Source organism: Pimephales promelas, chromosome 3 (assembly GCF_988280905.1).
Source record: "Pimephales promelas chromosome 3, fPimPro1.hap1.1, whole genome shotgun sequence".
NCBI lineage: Eukaryota > Metazoa > Chordata > Actinopteri > Cypriniformes > Leuciscidae > Pimephales > Pimephales promelas.
In genome coordinates, this window is record NC_142771.1 from 23,255,364 (window position 1) to 23,276,922 (window position 21,559).

A 21,559-nucleotide genomic window follows, 5' to 3' on the forward strand; every position below is an offset into this window, starting at 1 on the left:
GTTGTTCATATTGTCAGTGGCACTTTATGTTTAGATACTGCTGTAAGTGTACGCACAGATTTAGTGGTTTATGCACCTTATGTTAATACATGCAATATAATATTCTCTTGCATATGATTGAGGGGGCAGTCTGTTGCCCAGAAGCTGCTCTTCTGAGCAGTAATAAGAGCAGTAATAATCGTACAGATGGATTAAGAGGTGTCTGAGAGTTTAGTTCCAGGTCCCAGCTCCGGGAGGTAAAGGTTTAGCCCTAGGCCTGAGCCAAACTTCTTGATCTAACTTACTATTTGAGCATGGTGCTAGCAACAAGGTCATAGGTTCGACTCCCAGGGATCCATTGAATCCTCAGGCAAATTTTATGCCTTGAGCCGAGCGCAATGCAAGTCGTCTGCCAAATTCATAAATGTCAATGTTGGTGAAGATGCTGTATGGATCTTGTTCATCTCTAGGGGAGACGCAGGAGAGGATGCAGGTGATCTGGACTTCAGTGGTTTACTCAAAAAAAGGTTTGTACGATGTTCTAGACCCTCTATGTTTTTCCATCTTAATCGGTTTACTTTATGTGCCGATCAAGTTATTAATTTTCACTTTAACCATCATGATGCATGGTGTAATTTATTCACTGTTGAAATCTGATTTAGATTTTAACTTTATGCATTATGTTCTATATGATGTCTTAAGAGAACATAGACCATAACATAACTCAAACAAAGTCATTAAAATAGCTCAACATAGCAAATGTGTGATTACCCCAAATTCAACTGAAAATGCAACTTTTAATGACTTCTGCAGTCTCAAAATTATTCAACCCGCTGAAAAGAATCCCTCACAACAGCACAAATCTGCAAAACAGGTGTTTTCTCAAGCACACCTGATGCAACTAAGGGCTTCATTGGTTGCACCAGGTGTGCTTGAGACAGAACACATCTACTATCTGAACTGACTAGCTTTGTTGAGTATCACATTTGAATGCGTGTTAGAAATGAATCGTCAAAAAAGTTAAGAGACGATATCATCAACCTTCACAAACAAGGAACAGGATACAAAAAGATAGCCAAGGCACTAAATGTTCCTAGAGACACCATTGGAAGGATAGTTGCACGTTCAAATTTAAAGGAATAGGGATTACACTACATGAATGATGCAGAATAAAAAAAAGCTATCAACGTCTGCAACCAGAAGACAAGTTCAGAAAGGCCCCTGAGTGACTGCAAAAGACCTGCAGCTAGACTTGGTGGCAACATGCACTGCAGTTTCAGCTTGCACAGTTAAGCACAGCACTTAACGCATGCTGTTTCGATTCCATAAAAGCACGAGAAAAGTGTGCAAAATTGCTTACATTGAACAAGTCAAATTTCTAAAATATTTAAGCATAGTTCAAGATACAACAGAACAGCTTCAACTCCATACTGAGTTTTGAGTAGGTCACAGGAACTTATTAATAGAATTTGAAGGAAACACAGCATCACTGGGGTCACTAGGACTCCAAATATAAAAACAGTCGATATCAAATGTAAAGATTAACCATATTTTTGATTCCTATTTCCTATCAACCTCAGAGAGAAGAAGCAAAAGGAGGAGCCTGAGATAGATGTGGATGTCTGGGAAATCCTGAAAAATGCCAAACCATGTGACTTTGAGAAGATCGCCTTTGAATACGGCATCACTGATCTCAGAGGCATGCTCAAAAGACTTAAGAAGATGAGGAAGGTGGAGCCCAAAAAGAGTGATGGTGAGACATGCGATGGGTGCACACATACATAGTTCTTCACATACTAGGTCCCTGGGTTCAAGTCTGACCCTAATATATAATTTTGTTGACAAACCAAGGAAAAATGTTTTGGCATTGGTGGTTGAGAATTGTATATATTAGTGCTATTTCTGTTTTTTAGCTTTCCTAAAGAAGATGGAGCCTGCTTACTCTGTGGAAAAAGGAAAGAAAATAGTGCTTAGTGTTGATCTCTCTGACCCCAACGCTCAAGTCAAATGGCTGAAAAATGGACAGGAGATCAAACCTTCAGCCAAGTATGATACAGTGTGTTTGTGTGTTTAAAAAAATGCTATCTTGTATAACACTTTGAGAGACCAAAAGGAGTACTGGTCATCATTGATGATGATTGTAAGGATGGGGAAAAGACAATGTCACAGGAGTGCATGATGCCTTACATGAGGATTGTGTTGAATTTCTCTCCCTGTTAGATATGTCTTTGAGAGTGTGGGTAGTATCCGCAAGCTCACTATTAACAAGTGCACCCTCGCTGATGATGCAGCATATGAATGTGTCGTTGGAGAGGAGAAGAGTTTCACTGAGGTCTTTGTTCAAGGTACATTGTCTTTATCATCTTCATCATCATCACTGGGATCATTAGCACATCCCGTCTTTGTAAATTTCATTTACATAAGTTTCATTTGTTCTGTCTTCTTATCGCCGTCCCGTGTCCCATCTGTCCTTGAGTGGTAGCCATCTGCCCTATTGATTATTTTAAAACTCTATTTTAAAAGTATATTCTGTCAGTCCTTAGTTTTTACTCAACCATTTGTTTTGAGCCAGGTCTCTGCTTCTGGCTATTTTACTTTATGTAAGGTGTAATTTTTGTTTTATTTCCACAGATACAGAACTATAATGTGGTCCATATTCATTCTGCTGTAAAAGTGTTTTTGTTTTACTGTGTGTTTGAATATATTAACCACTTATTTGTGTTTATATGAGCAGAACCCCCTGTCACCATCACTAAGATGTTGGATGACATCCATGTAGTGGTTGGGGAGAGGGTGGAGTTTGAGGTTGAAGTGTCTGAAGAATCAGCCAATGTGAAATGGTGAGATACTGGACCAAACTGGTGACACTGACCTGGTCAATCGTGACCAGTTTATTTTGTACAGCCAACAGGCCTACAAATAAACTTGCCAGCTGCACAAATTGAAATGCTCAATAAATGACTAGCTGACTAAATTAATTCCAGTGCTGTCAAGGTCAATATCGCTAATTATAGTCATTTAGCATTAACAAGCTATTATTAACATTAAATAGGACTAAACTGCAAATTATCTGACTGGTTTTTTTTCCAGTTTATTACCAACAATTATAGAACACAATGAATAATTTAATAATGATTATAGTCATGTCAAACTCCACAAAAACCTATTAGCCTATAATAAATGGCACATTTAGTTTTAGATGATGCATTTTCTCTGTCATTACCTCTCTCTATTTAAATGAGCAATGTGACTGAGCGCTATCTGTGACTGCTAGTGCTTTTTAACATTTCTGCTGTTACACAAGCAGATGGAAGGTTTCCAGTCTTATATCCACTTTAAAGTTTAAGAGTAAATTAGTTCTCATTCTAAATAAATGATAAAAGCTCTGGGATCAATCCTCTGGATACAATATGAGTATTATAGGTAGCCTATATGTCGAGATTGATCCTCTTATCACTACTTATCACTACTGCCTTCTGCTGTATCCAAAGGCTAGGAAAAAGTTTATATTTTCTTTTTCTGCACATTTTTCTATCATGTCCCATTTTGTCCATCCATGTTCCCTTTGTACCCATCCCAATCTTTCCCATTTTTATCTTCAGTCACCTTGGCATAGATTGCCTTCCTCAGTTTCTCCTTATGAACATTATTTCCGTCTTTATCTCTCTCAGGATGAAGGATGGAGTGGAACTGAGCCGAGATGGAAAGTATCGCTTTAAGAAAGATGGGACAAAGCACTGGCTCATCATCAATGAGGCAACCACAGAAGACATAGGAACATACCATGTGTTCACTAGCGGAGGGGAGTCCAAGGGAGAGCTGGATGTGGAAGGTACTTCTTTTGAAAGATTACAACTCTCCCTTCTCAGCCCTTCCCCCGTTTGGCTGATATTTCAGTATTTATTTTTAGTGTTAATTGCCTCATGGCCCCTTTTTCTCTATTATAGAGAAGGAACTGGAGGTATTGCAGAGTATAGCTGATCTGACAGTGAAGGCAGCAGACCAGGCTGTCTTCAAGTGTGAAGTGTCTGATGAGAAAGTGACTGGAAAGTGGTACAAGGATGGGGTGGAGGTCATTCCCAGTGACCGCATCAAAATGACACACATCGGCAGGTATGTCGGTCCACTTACGATCACCCTTATCAATTCATGCATAAGCAAGCTCATCTTGTCCCTCACCACACTAATATTGTTTTATGTTTGGACTCACTAAAACAGATTAGTCATCGAAATGTCCATTTTGTTCCATCATTGCTTTTTCGAGTGAAAATAATGTGGCATACACTTCTAATGTCGTGGTAACATTTTTGACCCTTATATCTCAGGACTCACAAGCTGTTGATAGATGAGGTGAAGCCTGAGGATGCAGGAGATTACACCTTCGTACCAGATGGATATGCTCTTTCCCTTTCAGCCAAACTCAACTTTTTGGGTAAGAGAGAGAGAATCTGATTTTTTATTTCTTTTTTATCAGACTTTCAATTTAAACGTTGACCTAGATCTATATTTTTGTTCCCAGAGATCAAGATTGATTATGTTCCTCGTCAAGGTAAAGGTCTTACCTGCATCAACAAATTTAACATTAAAGTTTTGTTATATGTTATTTAAAACTGTTATTTAAAATTCTTTCTATTATCATCTAGAACCACCCAAAATCCACCTGGACACTACTGGCAGCATGGCCAACAAAAACACCATTATCGTCGTTGCAGGAAACAAGCTCCGGTTTGATGTTGACATTTCAGGGGAGCCCCCTCCCACTGTCTGCTGGAAAAAAGGAGATACTGTGAGAGCTTGCTGGCAAACTGTCACATTCTCTCATCTCAGCAATGCCAAGAACACATAAGCACTTGTTTTCATTTTAGATTCAGTGATAAAACCCTGCTGAAAAGACTTGCAGTGCTGGTCACCAGCATGTTTTTCGAATTGAGTCTCTACCAGCCTACCTTAACCATCGAGACTTCCACAGTCAACCAGTTTATCTAAATTAGGACCATGCTGGATGGATTCACTCAAATAGACAATCAGTCTTTCCAACAGGAACACATTCTCTCTCATTTTCTTACATCACATAGTAAATGGAAATCAACTTTGAAATGTTACATCTGAATATATAACACATGCTTGAAAACATGATGTTTGTATGATGCAGGAGATCTCTGAGGCTGAAGGCCGTGTGAGAGTGGAGACCAGGAAGAACCTAAGCTGCTTTGTGATTGAAGGGGCAGAGAGATCCGATGAAGGCCTTTATCATATCACTGTAATCAACCCAGCAGGAGAGGACAAGGCTGATATCATGGTTAAGATAGTTGGTGAGTTCAAACATGTTAACCATCTGCAACTTCTTCTTTCTGTTCGCATTATCAGCTATCTCCCATCTGTTTCATACGGCTCCTCATCCCTGTATTTATTCTGTGCGGTGTTCAGATGTGCCTGATCCACCTGAGAATGTGAAATGCACTGGAGTGGGTGAGGACACTGCTGATATCAAGTGGGATCCACCCAAATTTGATGGTGGAGTTCCAGTGAAAGGTAAAACCAATCCTTACCATTTATGTTGAACTTGACATCCAATATTTAGGGATGCACTGATATGAAAATTTTGTCCGATACCAATAATTCTTTATATTTGAAAGTCGAAAACTGTATTTTCCTTTTTTAAGTGATTCCAAAATTTCAAAATGTATTCAATATCAGTACATAGGAAAGGAAATAATCGGCCATATTTTCTTATCGGGTCTAAAACTATCATATTAAATTAATTAGTTAACTTAACGTATATCGGCCGATGCCGATATGGTGGCCGATATATCGTGCATATCTACCAATTTGGAATATTTTGACTATGTTGTCAGTCTTGCCTCTTGGAAATACTTAAGAAAAGATTTAAGTAGGTTATAAATCTTCTTACAAGTGTAGAATACCACTTACTACTTTAGTTGTACTTCCAGGTTACCTAATGGAGAGGAAGAAAAAGGGCTCTTCCAGATGGACAAGGCTGAACTTTGACATTCACGAGTCCACAACATATGAGGCTAAGAAGATGATTGAGGGTGTGCTATATGAGATGAGGGTGTTTGCGGTTAATGGCATTGGGATCTCCCAGCCCAGCGCCAATTCCAAACCTTTCATGCCCATTGGTTAGTTCTCATCAGACTGTCTGCTGCAACTTTGGATTTATTTAACTATACTTTCTCAACAAACATATTTCAATCTGCATTCATTCTCTTTGTTTTCCTACTCCTTCATAGCTCCAACTAGTGAACCAACACGACTGTTGGTGGATGACGTTACTGATAGTACCTGTGCTTTAAAGTGGCTTCCCCCTGAGAGGATTGGAGCTGGTGGCATTGACGGGTACATCATTGAATATTGCATTGAGGGAGGTGAGGCACAAGGCGACTTTGCTATAGAGCTGACGTAGAGTGCCATCTCAGTTTCAAACTGTCACAGTGAAGTTATCTTTTTTGATTATTTTTTGACATGTTTACATATCTTGCTGGTTTTCTGCTTACTTTGCCCCTGGTGGGAACATCACAGCCACTGAGTGGGTGCAGGCAAATGAGACTCCTGTTGAGAAGAATAGTTACAGGGTCAGAGGGCTGCCTGTTGGAGAGAAGATGCTGTTCAGGGTGACAGCTGTGAACATCGCTGGCCGTAGCCCTCCAGCTGTGTTGGCGCAAGGTGTCACCTTTCAGGAGATTGTTGGTGAGACTCTTACGCAAACAACATACAACACACTCGCAGGAGTATCTCTATATTCCTCACTGAAATCTCAATGGGAGTTTGTAGCTTTTAGTTCATGTCAAATTCCTGAAAAATAAAGAAAATGAACCAAATACATGCATTTAAAATATACAGTTCCTTTCTTTCAAAAAAATAGAGAAAAATTTTGCTCACTGACTTTCATTGTGTGGACAAGAAAATAGACATTTTTCAAAAGATCTTCTTGAGTAAGTGATGATAGAATATTAAGTTTTGGGTGAACTATCCCTTTGACTACTCAAATACAGATTTAACACAGACGCAACACACTCGTCTACGACACACTGAACACAAAGTACCGTGTGTGTTGTCATTTTCAGCACGTTTTCTTCTGTCTTTTCCCCCACTCAATCTCCTCTCTCAGAGCGTCCTAAAATCCGCCTCCCTCGGCAGCTTAGGACTAAGTACATCAAACAAGTGGGTGAGAAGGTCAACCTTGTCATTCCCTTCCAGGTCAGTAATGCACGTACATTGTTCTGCTCTGTACTTGTGTAGTGCTACTTTTCTCTTCAGATGCTGGTCTTCACACCAGTTCAAATTATTAACTTAGACCATGTTAACTGTTATCAGGGCAAACCACGTCCAACCGTGACCTGGTTCAAGGATGGCGGACCACTTGACACAGGGCTGGTGAATATCCGCACAAGTGGTGTCGACACCATCCTGTTTATCAGGCAGGCGGTCAGAGAGCACTCCGGCCAGTACACCCTCTCCGTGCAGATTGAGAACATGGAGGAGAAAGCCACCATTGATATCCAGATTGTTGGTTAGTGCCAAGCCAACAAAGTGATTTGGTTAATGTTTTTAATAGGGATGTGCACAACAACATACTTTCAAGTTCAAGAGTTAGAGAGTTGTAGGTTCCCTGAATAATTGTCTTAGTTGAAAGACATGGATATTAATTTCATATAATTTTGAGTTGAGATAATAAGAGCACATGAGGAGAAACAGGAAAAGCAGCAGGAGATGGGTAAGCGGAATGGGATATGACCTCAAGCTTACCAAAGCTATGTTGAGTGATACCCTCAAGGCCTTCTCTCTGAGTTTTTTCAACTTGACATGCCGTCATGAAGATGCAATGCTCTTGGCACGATGCTCAAAAAACAGCATGAGATGTGATGCAATGGCTAAAGACATCCTTCACAGTGTATAGCAATAGTGGTGATGGTTTTAAAGGTGACATGAAGGTGAATTTAAAGACACAGGGTGTTTTACCTTGCCAAAAAGTTTAGATACAAAAACGGATGAGAAAAAAATCTGAGTGAGCCATTCCTACTTTTAAGTGGTATTGAGGTTGGTTTCTCCCAAGGATTTTTGTCTATTTCTGACACCTTAATGGAGTCTGGGTTCCTTGTCACTGTGGCCTTTGGCTTGCTCAGCTGGGGTTTTATACATTATATTTATAGGGTCCTTGCATGACACTCAAGGACACCGTACAAACACAATGAAACAATCAACAATAAACAAATACTCATTATTACAACCTGTATACCAACATTAAAATGCAAAAGTAATCACATAAAAGTCTGCCAAAAAAGATTGGTCTTAAGGCGAGATTTAAAAACACAAATACTTTCACTGTTTTGCACATCTTGTGGCAGAAGGTTCCATAAATAAAGAGCTGTATGAGTCATGACTAAAGGTTCGGGACCACATAGAAGTAGTGCAAGTTCAAGGGATGATCTTAAAGTCCGAGTTGGAGGGTAAATATGAAGATAGTCAGATAAGAATGAAGGAGCAAGATTGTTGAGTGCCTTGTAAGTAAGATTAAAATTAGTCTGATATTTCACCGCTAGCCGGTGTAAGTGTTGTAATATGGGAGTAATGTGTTCAGCTAGAGGAGTTCTGCTCATGATTCGAGCAGCCGAGTTCTGTACTAGCTAGAGTTTGTGGAGTAGCTTTGAAGGCAGTCCATAAAAAAGAGCATTGCAATAATCTAAACGGGAAGTGACGAAGCATGAACAAGAATTGCCGCGCTTTTTACTGAGAGAGCTGGACAAATCGGTTAATATTACGTAAATGGAAATAAGCAATGGGAATGACACTGTTTATGTGTGCTTCGAATGAGAGAGTACTGTTAAGGATGACACCCAGACTTTCAACTTGTTTAGATACAGACAATGGTAAGTTGTCAATATTCACAGATAAACATGTGGATTTCATCAGATTGGTTTTGAGGTAACAAGAAGAGTTTCTGTTTTACTGCTGTTAAGTTTAAGACGATTTGAATTAAACCATTCTTTAATCTCTGCTAAACAATCTGAGAGGACAGATTGAGGAAAAGTAGAGGTAGGTTTGGATGACAGGTAAAGTTGGGTGTCGTTGGCATAAAAGTGGAATTGAACACTACATTTCCTAAAAATATTACCAAGGAGTAAAAGATAAATACCCAATACTGAGCCCTGGGGGACACCTGTATTGACATACAAAAGCTTTGAACGAAACTGCTTCAACTGTACAAATTGAGTACGACCCATACCAAGTCAAGGGGGTGCCAGTAATTCTTATTGACTTCAGTCTGTCTAAAATTAATAGTTTAACACAATCTTCAGTATAGCTGCTATACAGCAAAATTTTAAATTCCTTGTTATTTTCTTGTTTATTACTGTGAAGCTGCTATAAAGCAAGCAATCTGTATTGCATAAAGCACTATATAAATAGGTTACTTGACTATTTGGGGTATTGAAGATGTTGCAAATTCATTTGTAGATCACTTACATCAATATCATAGTTGGCCACAAATACAGCGATGACATAAAATTAAAGGATTAAACTGCTTCGTTCAAAAAGTTAATTTCTCTACAAAGTGAAGTGTTAGTCAGGTTAATTTTGTTAACCCATGGAAACTGTTTGTGGATCACTTTCAAAAGTGATGCTGAATTTCTAACTCTTAAACTGGCAGAAAGGTTTCATATTAAACATTTACACTTTCATCAAAATTGAGGATGTCATAGGTCAGTTCGGTTGCAGGGATTATTCTGCAGGGTTTTGTTTGGATTATTCCTGGTGTTGAACGGGATTAGGATAGGATTAGGAGACACTCACTCTGTGTTCCCGCTGGGAGGTAAGCTAATGAGAGTGCATAAACCCTTCAGATGAGCCAGACAGCCATTTAGTCACAGTTTGCTGCCAGCATCCCAGCAGCCTGGCCAGGATTAATGCCAACCGCTCCCAGCCGCAAACTCGAACTCTCCCGCTCTCAATCTTTTTTCTCTTTTTTTTATGTAGCTTGATCTCACTATCTCTACCTCACGCTCAAGTTTTCACCCTTGTCCCCATTTCATTTTATCCCTCTTTCATTTTTTATCATTCCTCTGCTCACTCACTTGTAGCTTCTTCTCCAATTAGCATACATTAATTAGTCTCATGGTTCAAATTAGGACAGTGTATTGGTGTCAAGCTCTACAGTAATAACTACAGTAATTTTTTTCTTTTCATTTTCATACAGACAAGCCTGGGCCACCGATGGCTGTCACTGTAACGGATGTTTGGGGTTTCAATGCTGCTTTGGAATGGAAGCCTCCAAAAGACAATGGCAATGCGGAGATCACTGGCTATACCATTCAAAAGGCTGACATGAAAACCAAGGTAAACCTGGACCAGCAACAGGAATGTTTGGGCCAAATATATGTGGACACTCCTCTCTAATTCAGCTTTGATTAGGTCCCTAAATCTTAATGCTATTGCATGCAGTGACATTATAGAGAATTGTGTATTTCCAACAGTTTTAGAGGACAGTTTTCTGCTCCATCTACACAAAGTGCGAGCACCATGAGGAAATGGTTTAATGAGCTAATAGAGTCTGGTGTAAAAGAACTTAACCAACATGCACCAAATATTTTTGGCTGTTAGAAGTTTCAAATCAATAAATAAACACAACTGAATGGTTGTAGGTAGCCTAGAGTATGGATAAAAATTAATACCCTATGGCCTGGGGCACGTTCAAGTCACATGACAGACATGGAACATGACATTAACAAACCAAAACGTGACAGAGACAAGACCAAATCGTGACACAGTGCAAGTTTCTTTCAGTTAAAACAGCTCAAGCATTTTAGTCTGAGACTAGGCCTTGACTGTGAAATCGGGGGTATATCTTGCAAAAAAAAGTTATGTGTTTATATTGAATATAAAGCAACATTTGTGTTGTAATAAAAAAAATTGTATATTTAGAATTTTTGACAAGAACATCAACTTAGGGGATATCCTAGCAGATGGTGGATAGAGAAATGGAGGTCTGTATACCTACAAGTCCAATGACAGCATGAAAGTAATGCACAGAGCAAACATACAAATGTACTGTTTGTTTGTCAACAATACTTTTTTTGGTGTTTAAATGTCTCTTCAGTGTTTCTAAATTCAGAGGTTTAGTTATTTGCATGGCTGTCTCTCGACAAATCTGTCTCTTACTTGTTTTAGGAGTGGTTCACGGTTATTGAACACAATCGTAGACCTAGTTGCACCGTGTCTGATCTGGTGATGGGGAATGAGTACTCCTTCCGTGTGTTCAGTGAGAACATCTGTGGCATGAGCGATGATGCCGGCGTCAGCAAAAACACAGCTGTCATCTGCAAAACAGGTGCCTGCATACTGGCAGTTTAAAAATTAATTTTAAAACACTGTATGTTGCATTACATGACGATTAGTGCACTCTCTGCTGAAGCGATGTATGTCTTTGTGTAATCCTCTTCCTGCCTCTTTCTCTTAGGTCTTACTAATAAAGCACAACCCTACAAGGAAAAAGATATGGCCAGCTCTCCTAAATTCATCACACCTCTTGTGGACAGGTCTGTCGTCGCAGGTTACAGCGCTGCCATCAGCTGTGCTGTCCGTGGGTACCCGAAAGTACGTGTTAGATTATTGTGTGACTATATAAACCAATGGCAATATACCCATGCAGTTGTTTGGAGCCATTTAAGCAACATTGCTCTCTCTTTCTCATTCTCTGTTGTTCTCCTCTCAGCCAAAGATTATATGGATGAAAAATAGGATGATTATTGGAGAGGATCCAAAGTTTCTCATGCAGAATAATCAGGGTGTGCTGACTTTAAACATCCGTAAACCCAGCTCGTTTGATGGAGGGAAGTATACATGCAGAGCTATCAATGACCTAGGAACAGATGAAGTGGAGTGCAAACTGGAAGTTCGAGGTACGGCCAAAAGCCATAACATCATGTTTTAGAAAGCACAATGTACTCATATTTGTTGATGGTGGATATTATTTCTCCTATTTTTACATTTCAATTACCAGTGCCTGTCCTAAAACACTAATGATTGAATAACTTATTCAATTATTAGTGTGAATAACACAAACAATGTTAGACGTAATTTTCAACAAATCCCAATTTTGTCATACTGTAGATTATAATGTTGAGATGCCTAAACTCACTCTCACCATTTAAAACAACTCAATTTAGTTTGTAGATAAAAACTTCCCAAATGTAATACTTTCTGTTTTTCCTGTTTAGCTGTAACAGAAAATGTGGGGGTGAAGAAGTGAACGCACAAGCATGAAGAGACCCTAAAGATGACTGCAAAAGAGGGATATGGACACCATGAGAGTGTCAAAAAGCAATACAAATTTGAATTAAAATTAGAACAAAATTGTGACAATGCTGTCCTTTCTCTGCCTTTTTAATTTTGACTAACAAAAAGTACTGTGATGGTACTCGGATATCCCTTACTCATTTCCTTGGTATTTACATGGTACTTAAAAGAAACACCAAACAACTCCCTGTACTGTTTTGTGTTAGTGTAATCAGACTAATATGTGTGATAAACTAGTTTTTTTCCCCTTGCCTGAGTATGCTTTTTCTCTATGTCAAGTTAAATTGCTTGAAATAAAAGTACATGAAAACAACTTAAAATGTTTTAATGATTCTATAGTCAATTTAAAGTAAAAGCCACATGAACGTTGTCGTTAAAGGGGGGGTTGACTGCGATTTCACTTTTTTCATTTTAAATAGTGTGTAATGTTGCTGTTGGTGCATGAACAGTATCTGCAAAGTTGCAGCGCTGAAAGTTCAATGTAAGCAGAGATATCGTCTTTTAAAAATCAGGAAGTATAATTGCATACAAAAACGACTCGATGGGCTCTATGCACGGCGGTATTTCCGGTGAAGCATAGGGATGCTCGATAACTTCCGCCGATCGTAGAGTCCAATGCAATACCGAGAATTTATATTGAATTTTATACTCCATGGTTATACTAAAGAAACGTTAGTCACAAAAACAGATAAAACAGACACCCCTCGTTGTGTTTATGGTTCTTTTTAAAATTATATTAAATAAAAATAACTATATATAAAATTACATCTAAACGTACATTTCATTTCAAAGACTGGAGGACAGTAAATTTTGAAGACTCTGCCATAATCCCGTTTTCCTCCGCTTTAATCTCCACAACCGGAAATGGACGAGCATCCTTGTGTCAAATGCGGAATTTATGCGTGCATATAGCCCATTGGGACTACAGCTGGGTTATGGTACGTCACTAACCCGCACATTTGCATCAACCCCTCCCTCAGAATATGCAGAAAATGGCATGCGAATATTTCTGAGGCACGTCGACTCGTTGAGTGTGTTGTTCACGCAGCTGTCAGGTCTTCTGTGTTTCGGGCTTCCCATACTTCCTCAACAATGGATACAATTTATGTTTGATTATGTTCCTGAAAATGACGATCGTAATCTAGCTCTCTGTGCTGCGCATTTTATGGAAGACAGCTTCCAGAATATACACGAGTTCAACTCCAGATTCAACAAGAACATGAAGCAGTTCCGACTTTAAAACAAGAGGCAGCAGTGTTGGGCCACAATCTGTAAGTAGGCTAAGACTTCATCATTTTAAATGTATTTGCATGTATAATTCCAGACGTAACGTTAGCCTTGTGTTTTATTTTATTTTTTCAAATGCCAACGCTGGCTTTATAGCCACTACTAGTTAGCCTATGCTATTTTGTGCTATTTAGTAGCCAGTCAGTTGCTATTGTTGCCAGTCAGATGCTATTGCGTAAAACAAACGTGCAAAAAGTAAAAAAAAAATGTGGCAAATTATCATTCAGAAACGTTTATTAAGAGCCGTGTGTGGTGAGGTTCTGCTTGACTCTCTTCATCGCGGGTTTCTCGGTCTGATTCTGCCTCAAACTGATACTGCAGTTCGACACATATTTACATTCGGGACCGGAGCTCAGGTTCCGCCCGTAAAGGTAATGGGCGTTAAACCTTCCGGACAACGTGAGCGACAGTTTAGCCAATTACAACACACCGGGCCAAACTAACCAATCTGAGCCCACTACGTGTTTCTGAGGGAGTGTTTTCATAGAATCAGGAAGTTAACCTCTCGTTCAGGGGACAGAGGAGAGCGCGGCTGACAATAAAGCTGAAGTTTATGAAAAATAAGACTTTTAAAAAAAGAAAAAACACGAATACATGTTATTTTGCACCCCATAAATACAATTATGCAAAGAAAAAAAAGCAGTCAACCCCCCCTTTAAGGTTTGTGAAAATTATATCATTCGTACCCTGTGTCTGCTGCCTGATCCAGGAGAGTTGGAGAATCAGGGTCTCATTAGCATATCACACTAGAGACTCATTTACGCACCCATCAACACTGCCCCAATTAGCTCTCTCCCACGTCATTACTGAGCAAACGAATTATGGCTAATTTACACACCAGTAAAACAAACACACCACCGCAGCTCCGCTGGGAGAATCTGCTGCTGCCCGCCGAGGTTCACTCGATCCAGGACAGTGTTTCTGAATCCATGATCCGTGCGACAGAAGGTATGGTTTATTGAGAAAATATTAGAGTTTAACAGTATTTCAACAGCAACATAAAAATATACAATTAATTTCGCAAGGGAAACATGTTAGGAGGACACAAACGGAGACCGTTGAGTTTGAAAGTTTTTGAACAACCGAAACTAACAAAATCTTCTCGAAGTGACCAGCAGATAGCGCACCTCACTTATTCAACAATCGCTTCAGGACATTCAAATGTTAGCTGTAATGAAGTTAGATTTGCCCATTACTTATCTCTGAAACCATATAAATCAATAATTTGCTGACAGTACAGCATTTAGGTTTCTACTAAGGCTCTCTTGCTGTGTTATGCCTTTCTCTTTTTGCTGAGAATGTGTGATGTGATGATATAAGAGCATCAACAGACATGCGCAATCCAATCTTTCACATGTGTGAAAATATGTAGGCCTACAGTGATCATACAGCAAGGTAGGACTATGATATTAGCTTAGACTACATAGGCCTAGCCTATAATAAAAGATAATGAATTTCAGACCTGATTCAAACATACTTTTATTCAAAGATCAACAGTCTGTCGCCTGTTTGCTATAAAAAACAAAACAACAACATTAAAATCATCAACTCAAATGTCATTGTGAAAAAAAAGAATGTGGAAATCAGACCTTTCAAGCTATAACCATTCATATTTTGCATGAACTTTAGCGTATCACAATGCATATCTAAATTCGCACCTACGGTATCTTTGTAGACCTTCAAAAAAATAAATAAATAAAATAATAATAATAATAAATGTTGCAGCCAACTAGCAACCTCCAAGGAAAGTTTTTAAAGTTTTATCAGATAATAACTACTCAAGATTTTGCTTTAGTATACATTTCGGGACAATTAGGGCCGGATTCAGAATTCGTTTAGATTTCGGGATTGTCCCAAATTTTTCGGGACGTCGGTCATCCTAACCCTCACACACATATTTGCATTTTTAGTTTTCCATCAAGACATTAATTAGTGTTTATTAAGCCCTTTCTGTTGGCTGTTCCTCAAACACATCTATTCTACTAAAATATTTTTTGTTGGTTTTGTTGCATTTTTTATATTTTTGTTTAGATTTTGCTCCCTTCTACCTAAATGATATTTTAGTTTGAATGGTGTACCAAATGACATATTATACACCATACACTTATGAACTATTTACTAAACCATCTAGTTTATGATTTTTTTTAAGATTATTTTGTCATCCAGCGGAGTCTGATAACCAGTGTTGGGAGTAACGCATTACAAAAGTGATACATTACAGTAACATATTACTTTTTGCTGTAACGCAGTAGTGTAAGGCATTACTAATCAATTTTCAGTAATATTTTACTCGTTACATGTTCAGTGAGGCTTGTATTACAGTTGTATTACAGTGTATTGTCTGCTTTTACTTCTTAGAGGCAACAGACTATGTGAAAGTTTTAAAGCAGTCTTTCAGTGCCAGTTCAGAGCGGTCGCGTCTGTAACATTGTTTTTTCCTCATAAATGCGAACACGAAAACTAAAATAAATGAATATTTTAAGTTCTATGGAGACTGGAGAGCCAACCCTTCCTCATCCGATTTGCGCAGTGTAATTAACAGAATTACAAAAAATATATTTTGCCTCCTATTTTTTTGTCACGCATGAATGTGTGTCTTTTCCCTAATATTACAAATAAAACATAGACTGATATTTGTCTAATGTCTGGAGTCCTTTAAGGAAGTAGCTTATATACGTTTCAATACATGTATTTTCTGAGAATTTTTATTTCAAGTTTTGACTGCAAATGTCATGTCCATAATGCTGGACTTCCCCAATTTTAAATAATTTACCCTCAACTAGTTTTGTGGTGTAGGTCTATGTATTTTATAATGTTAACTTCAAATAATACTAATAGCCTAATTTAAAGATAAGGCAGCATTGGAAATGGACGGTAAGGAGAATAACGCTGGAGTTGGAAGAGGTTTGTCGCGATTCTGTAGGTTCGTTGATCTGAGTCGTGTGGCGAATCGCGATTTCGGTTTCATATTGCATATCGTTACAGCCCCAAAGTTAAGTTCTACTTAGTTATTTTGGTGAAAGTAACTCAAAATTAATACATGAGTAATGTAACGCATTACAATTCTGGGACAGTAATATTGTAAGGTAATGAATTACTTTTAAATAACAGTAACAAGTAATACCTAATGTATTACAGTTTGGAAGTAACTTGCACAACACTGCTGATAACACCTCCTAACAGTGGTGGAATGTAACGAAGTACAAATACTTCGTTACTTTACTTAAGTACATTTTTCACGTATCTTTACTTTACTTAAGTAGAATAAATAGTGCCTACTTTTTACTTTTACTTCGTTACATTTTGCAGCAATTATTATACTTTCTACTCCACTACATTTCTACAACTTCTGTTACATTTTCGTTACATTTCCTGATCAGTTTTTCCCCTGCCAAAAAGTAATCTGACCGTCCGTTCGTTGCACGTTTGTCTCACCAGTGACGTTTGGTTGCCACACAGCAAATTCTGGTTTTTGGAATAAACTCCCTGTTAGTTAAAATCAACTCAATCTGAGTGTACATGTGAGACCATCAATTAGACTCCAGCGCAGAGTTAAAATAACTCTGCTCTTGGAGTTGAATTTTTAACACTTTTTTCAGAGTTAAAATGGAGTTAAAATACTAATCCTACAGAGAGTAGATGTAACTCTAAAATTAATTATATGAACTCATTACCAGTGTTACCAGTTTAGTTTAACACTTCTTAGAGTTAACATTTATTTAACACAATATAATGTTTTGTGTGGAAATTACTACACTGGACACCATACTCTTGATTTACTGCCTTTATTTGAGCAAATACATTTGGTTCAGACTTGAGGAGGAGTAACCTTCAACCGCTTGCTGCAGGACAGTCATACTATATCTGAAGATCACAAAAACAACAGCATGAGGCATAATATAATCTAGCACCATTCATTGAGAATGCAAAAATATATAAGCTGAAAATCACGCACATCGTGGGTCACCACTAATATAGCCTAACGTTACATAGCTATTACAATTCAATTGCCTGTAATGCATTGATGCATCAATTTCACGGCAAAACACTCATTTTCAGAAACACGGTGAATGGAAAGACGGTTAGCTAATGTTAACTCGTTTACATCGACAAAAAACCCACGCAAATAGCCATTTCAAAATTTTTAACAAGTAAATTAAACATGCGTTCAACAGCAACTTTGTCATGGTCGTTGACGTTAATTAGTAAACAAACTAGCCTGTAACGTTAACAGCTACGCGATGACCAAACGTGTTTGTCAGAAAATATATTTTTTAAATAGTTTTATATAAGTTACACTTTTACATACCTCACGACGAAGCGTAAGTCCATGATTCCTTTGTGCAGCGGCAGGGTCGTGTCGTGGCGCACTTTTTAAAAAATAACTCCAGGTGTAGTGTTAAAACGCGCTCCTGAACACCAATGAATGATTTTTTGTAAATTTTTGTTAATTACACTGCGTAAATCGGATGAGGAAGGGTTGGCTCTCCAGTCTCCATAGAACTTAAAATATTCATTTTATTTTAGTTTTCGTGTTCGCATTTATGAGGAAAAAACAATGTTACAGACGCGACCGCTCTGAACTGGCACTAAAAGACTGCTTTCAAACTTTCACATAGTCTGTTGCCTTTAAGAAGTAAAAGCAGACAATACACTGTAATACAACTGTAATACAAGCCTCACTGAACATGTAACGAGTAAAATATTACTGAAAATTGATTAGTAATGCCTTACACTACTGCGTTACAGCAAAAAGTAATATGTTACTGTAATGTATTACTTTTGTAATGCGTTACTCCCAACACTACAGTATATCAACCCGTTCACACTAAATGCGTCTCACACGCAGTGTGTTTATCATGCAACTCATACGCGAAAATTTGTTTTTACAGGAAACACACCGTGTGTAATATATGTTTGGTTTGGTTAGGATTTTGGCAAGCCAAGAGGTTCAGAATTACACCATAAATGAATCGCGTTTACTGCCAATAGTAAGGATAAGCATGATATTGCCTAATTGCAAGCTTGTTTCAGAAATGGTGACATTTTTTTCCATCATTATTGAACATCATTATAGGAGTAGGCTATTAGGTTGAATGAGTTAGAATTAAATGTTTTATTAATCATTAGAAAATAGACATTAAGATAATAAATTGTTATGCAAGTACTTTTACTTTTAATACTTAAAGTACATTTAAAATAAAGTACTTTTTACTTAAGTATGGTTGTCATTGTGTTACTTCTACTTTTACTAAAGTAAATATTTATCTGGGTATTTGTACTTTTACTTAAGTACTGAGATTCAGTACTTCCTCCACCACTGCCTCCTAAACATACAGGGGTTGGCAGAGGGACTTTGAGCCATTCCTCTTCCTAAATAGTGCAGGTCACTACCTCGTTTCCACCAAAAAAAGAAAAAAAAAAGAAGAAAACACTGGTTCGGAACTGGTGCTGGCTTAAAGTTGGTTCAACTTGCGAACCTTCTCAGAACCTGTTTTTTTTCCCACTGACTAGAGAGCCCAGTGAATGACGTTATTACGTCACTGTGTACGTCACCACACGTCATAGCCCTATACGTAAGCATGACTTGGTAAAAGTTCTAGTCCAGCAAAAAGTTGATGCCGCTTTATAACCAATTTTCCTGGCCAATAACTGCCTGGTTCTTTGGCTGTCGAAACACAAATAACTGGTTTGTGAGTAGGCACCAGCTCTCAAAATGCTTTGTTGGAGAAGGGGTATGCAGGTGGAGGAAAACATTTTCTGTCTCGCTCCTCCAAAATACCACAAAGTGGCTCAAAATATATATCTGGTGACTTTGCAGCCCATGGGAGATGCTCAACTTCACTTCCATGTTCATCAAACCATTCTGTCACAAGTCTTGTGTGTATTGGTGGATTATAATGTTGATACACGATCTTCATCCCTGTTGCTTCACCCTGCAGTCCAGGTGTTAAGCCTTTTTGGGGCTTCTCCACACCGTAACTCCCATGGATGTGGGGAAGACGGTAAAGGTTGACTCATCAGAAAACAATACATGTTTAACATTGTCCACATCCCAAGACATGCACTGGTGGCACCATTGAAACTGACATTTGACCTCGGCACGAGTGACCAAAGTTTTGGCAGCATGAATCCTGACTCTCGACGTATAGTTTTGGTGGAAACGTGAGAGCTGATGTGTGCATTTAATTTTGCAGTGAGTTGAGCAGCTGTGGTTTTACTTTTTTTTTAATACAATCTGAGTTAGTACCTGGAAATCCCTTTCAGACATCTTCCTCTTGCGTCGACAGTTACTCCTGTTGGATGGGGTTCATTCGTTGGGGTATGCCAACATTACCCTGCCATAGTTCTCAATACACCACAAATCACAGATGAGCCAGCGAGACAAGCACCAAGAATTTGTCCTCTTCTGAACTCTGATATGTCTCCCATTATGTTATGTGGATTGCAATATTTTATGTACAGCATGTGCTATTGCTCTGCTAATTCAACCTGCACACTCGGCTCTTACTGATGGAATCAGTGAAGATGGCCACTAGGCTGCACATAGGCATGAAACCTCCAACACTATATTGGCCAACTATATTTTCCACATTTTTTAACTTCATAATCAGTCTTGCTGATTGTACCGGCTGCCTGGGACATCACATTCACATTCTCCCCATAAAAATTAAATGGGGAAAGTTGACAAAGTTGTGTCTCTCTTACCAAGCTCTTTGAACTTCAGAGCACAAGGACTGTGTACAAGTGTACAAATTGGGAGAGTGTGCCACTTTTTCTCAGACAGTGCTCAGGAGAGGCACTGTGAGCCGCTCGATAACCATTGCGATACAACAGCCTATATGATATGTTTCTCAGTCTGAGCGAAATAGAGAGAGAGAGAGAGCTACGGTGAGCAAGACAAAACTATAATGGCAGAATGGAGAGAACTATAATTATGCTAGTAATTATGCATGAATTCCATGAGAGAGAGAGAAAGAGAACAGAGGGAGATTTTCATGCATGTAATTACAGTATAGAAACTTGGGAAGGCAGAGGAGTGAAACTCTGTAACATTATCCACCTCATAACCTCATTTATGGCAAACAATCGCACGCAGGCAGATATTCTTCACTGTAAAAATTCAGTGAAATTTAGGGTAAAAACGCTGTGGTTGCTAGAACTTTACCGTAAAACAATACGGTAGCAACATTTACAGATTTATCTTAAATTTACAGTAAAAAGTGTATTTCATTAACTGATATAATATTAATAAACCTACCTATTGGAGTGCTAATATCTGTTTTAATACACCGGCATCCACCAAAAACAGGTGGTGATGAGAAAGTCACCTGATGAATCAAAGATCATTGCCACAAACTGAGTAAATAGACTAAAACATGCACAGTGTCATTCACACAAACACAAAACATCATCTGGGTAAATCATAAGACACTAACGTAAAGCAATAAACATTAATTTAAGAACATTATATGTAACATAAAACCTTGATGTACATAACCGATAAGAAAAAAATAAAGTTATTTCAACAAAAATAAATCAAAATAAGACCCCGTTTACACCTGGTATTAAAATGCGATCTGTATCCAGATAAGTTATCCGGATAATAAGTACTGATTCCATTTACACCTGGCCACATAAATGTGTTTTTGCAAAACGGATATAAATCCGATCTTCACCTCCTGCGTTATATGCAGATTTATTGGATTGCACGCCACCAAAAGCAACAGATCTGAGCGGCATTTTATTGATCATCAGCTAATTTCCAAATCAGAGACATCAATAAGAGAGAGTGGCAACAGGCCTGGTAAGATAATTTCGTTTCTTTACTTGAAGATACGTTAACTGCGTCTGTGACTTACTTTCACTTTTATTTGCGATGTTTGCACGTTGAATAGACGCTCAGCTGCTCATCTGCGGTGATGCGTGTCGCATCTGACTAGGCTATAACATGACATATAGCCTATATAACACGCTCTCA

The 21,559-nt window shown here is 38.4% G+C and overlaps 1 protein-coding gene and 1 long non-coding RNA gene across 2 annotated transcripts in view; both read left to right on the plus strand.

The window, feature by feature from the left end:
- Window positions 1-12,598, plus strand: part of mybpc2a (myosin binding protein Ca) — a 29,765-nt gene extending 17,167 nt beyond the window's left edge. The window contains exons 8-29 of the mRNA XM_039687243.2: window positions 450-506; window positions 1,560-1,732; window positions 1,893-2,025; window positions 2,200-2,324; window positions 2,714-2,819; window positions 3,651-3,811; window positions 3,927-4,092; window positions 4,305-4,411; window positions 4,499-4,528; window positions 4,623-4,765; window positions 5,132-5,291; window positions 5,407-5,511; window positions 5,931-6,119; window positions 6,231-6,365; window positions 6,520-6,687; window positions 7,109-7,197; window positions 7,315-7,510; window positions 10,193-10,332; window positions 11,164-11,323; window positions 11,453-11,589; window positions 11,708-11,894; window positions 12,213-12,598. Of these exons, the coding sequence (XP_039543177.2) occupies window positions 450-506; window positions 1,560-1,732; window positions 1,893-2,025; window positions 2,200-2,324; window positions 2,714-2,819; window positions 3,651-3,811; window positions 3,927-4,092; window positions 4,305-4,411; window positions 4,499-4,528; window positions 4,623-4,765; window positions 5,132-5,291; window positions 5,407-5,511; window positions 5,931-6,119; window positions 6,231-6,365; window positions 6,520-6,687; window positions 7,109-7,197; window positions 7,315-7,510; window positions 10,193-10,332; window positions 11,164-11,323; window positions 11,453-11,589; window positions 11,708-11,894; window positions 12,213-12,244 (2,899 nt within the window). The 3' untranslated portion in view covers window positions 12,245-12,598. The remainder of the gene's footprint in view (window positions 1-449; window positions 507-1,559; window positions 1,733-1,892; window positions 2,026-2,199; window positions 2,325-2,713; window positions 2,820-3,650; window positions 3,812-3,926; window positions 4,093-4,304; window positions 4,412-4,498; window positions 4,529-4,622; window positions 4,766-5,131; window positions 5,292-5,406; window positions 5,512-5,930; window positions 6,120-6,230; window positions 6,366-6,519; window positions 6,688-7,108; window positions 7,198-7,314; window positions 7,511-10,192; window positions 10,333-11,163; window positions 11,324-11,452; window positions 11,590-11,707; window positions 11,895-12,212) is intronic.
- A 1,737-nt stretch (window positions 12,599-14,335) lies between these two features.
- The window catches only part of LOC120489968 (uncharacterized), an 81,499-nt gene continuing 74,275 nt past the window's right edge, over window positions 14,336-21,559 (plus strand). The window contains exon 1 of the long non-coding RNA XR_016155116.1: window positions 14,336-14,526. This is a non-coding gene — a long non-coding RNA (uncharacterized LOC120489968). The remainder of the gene's footprint in view (window positions 14,527-21,559) is intronic.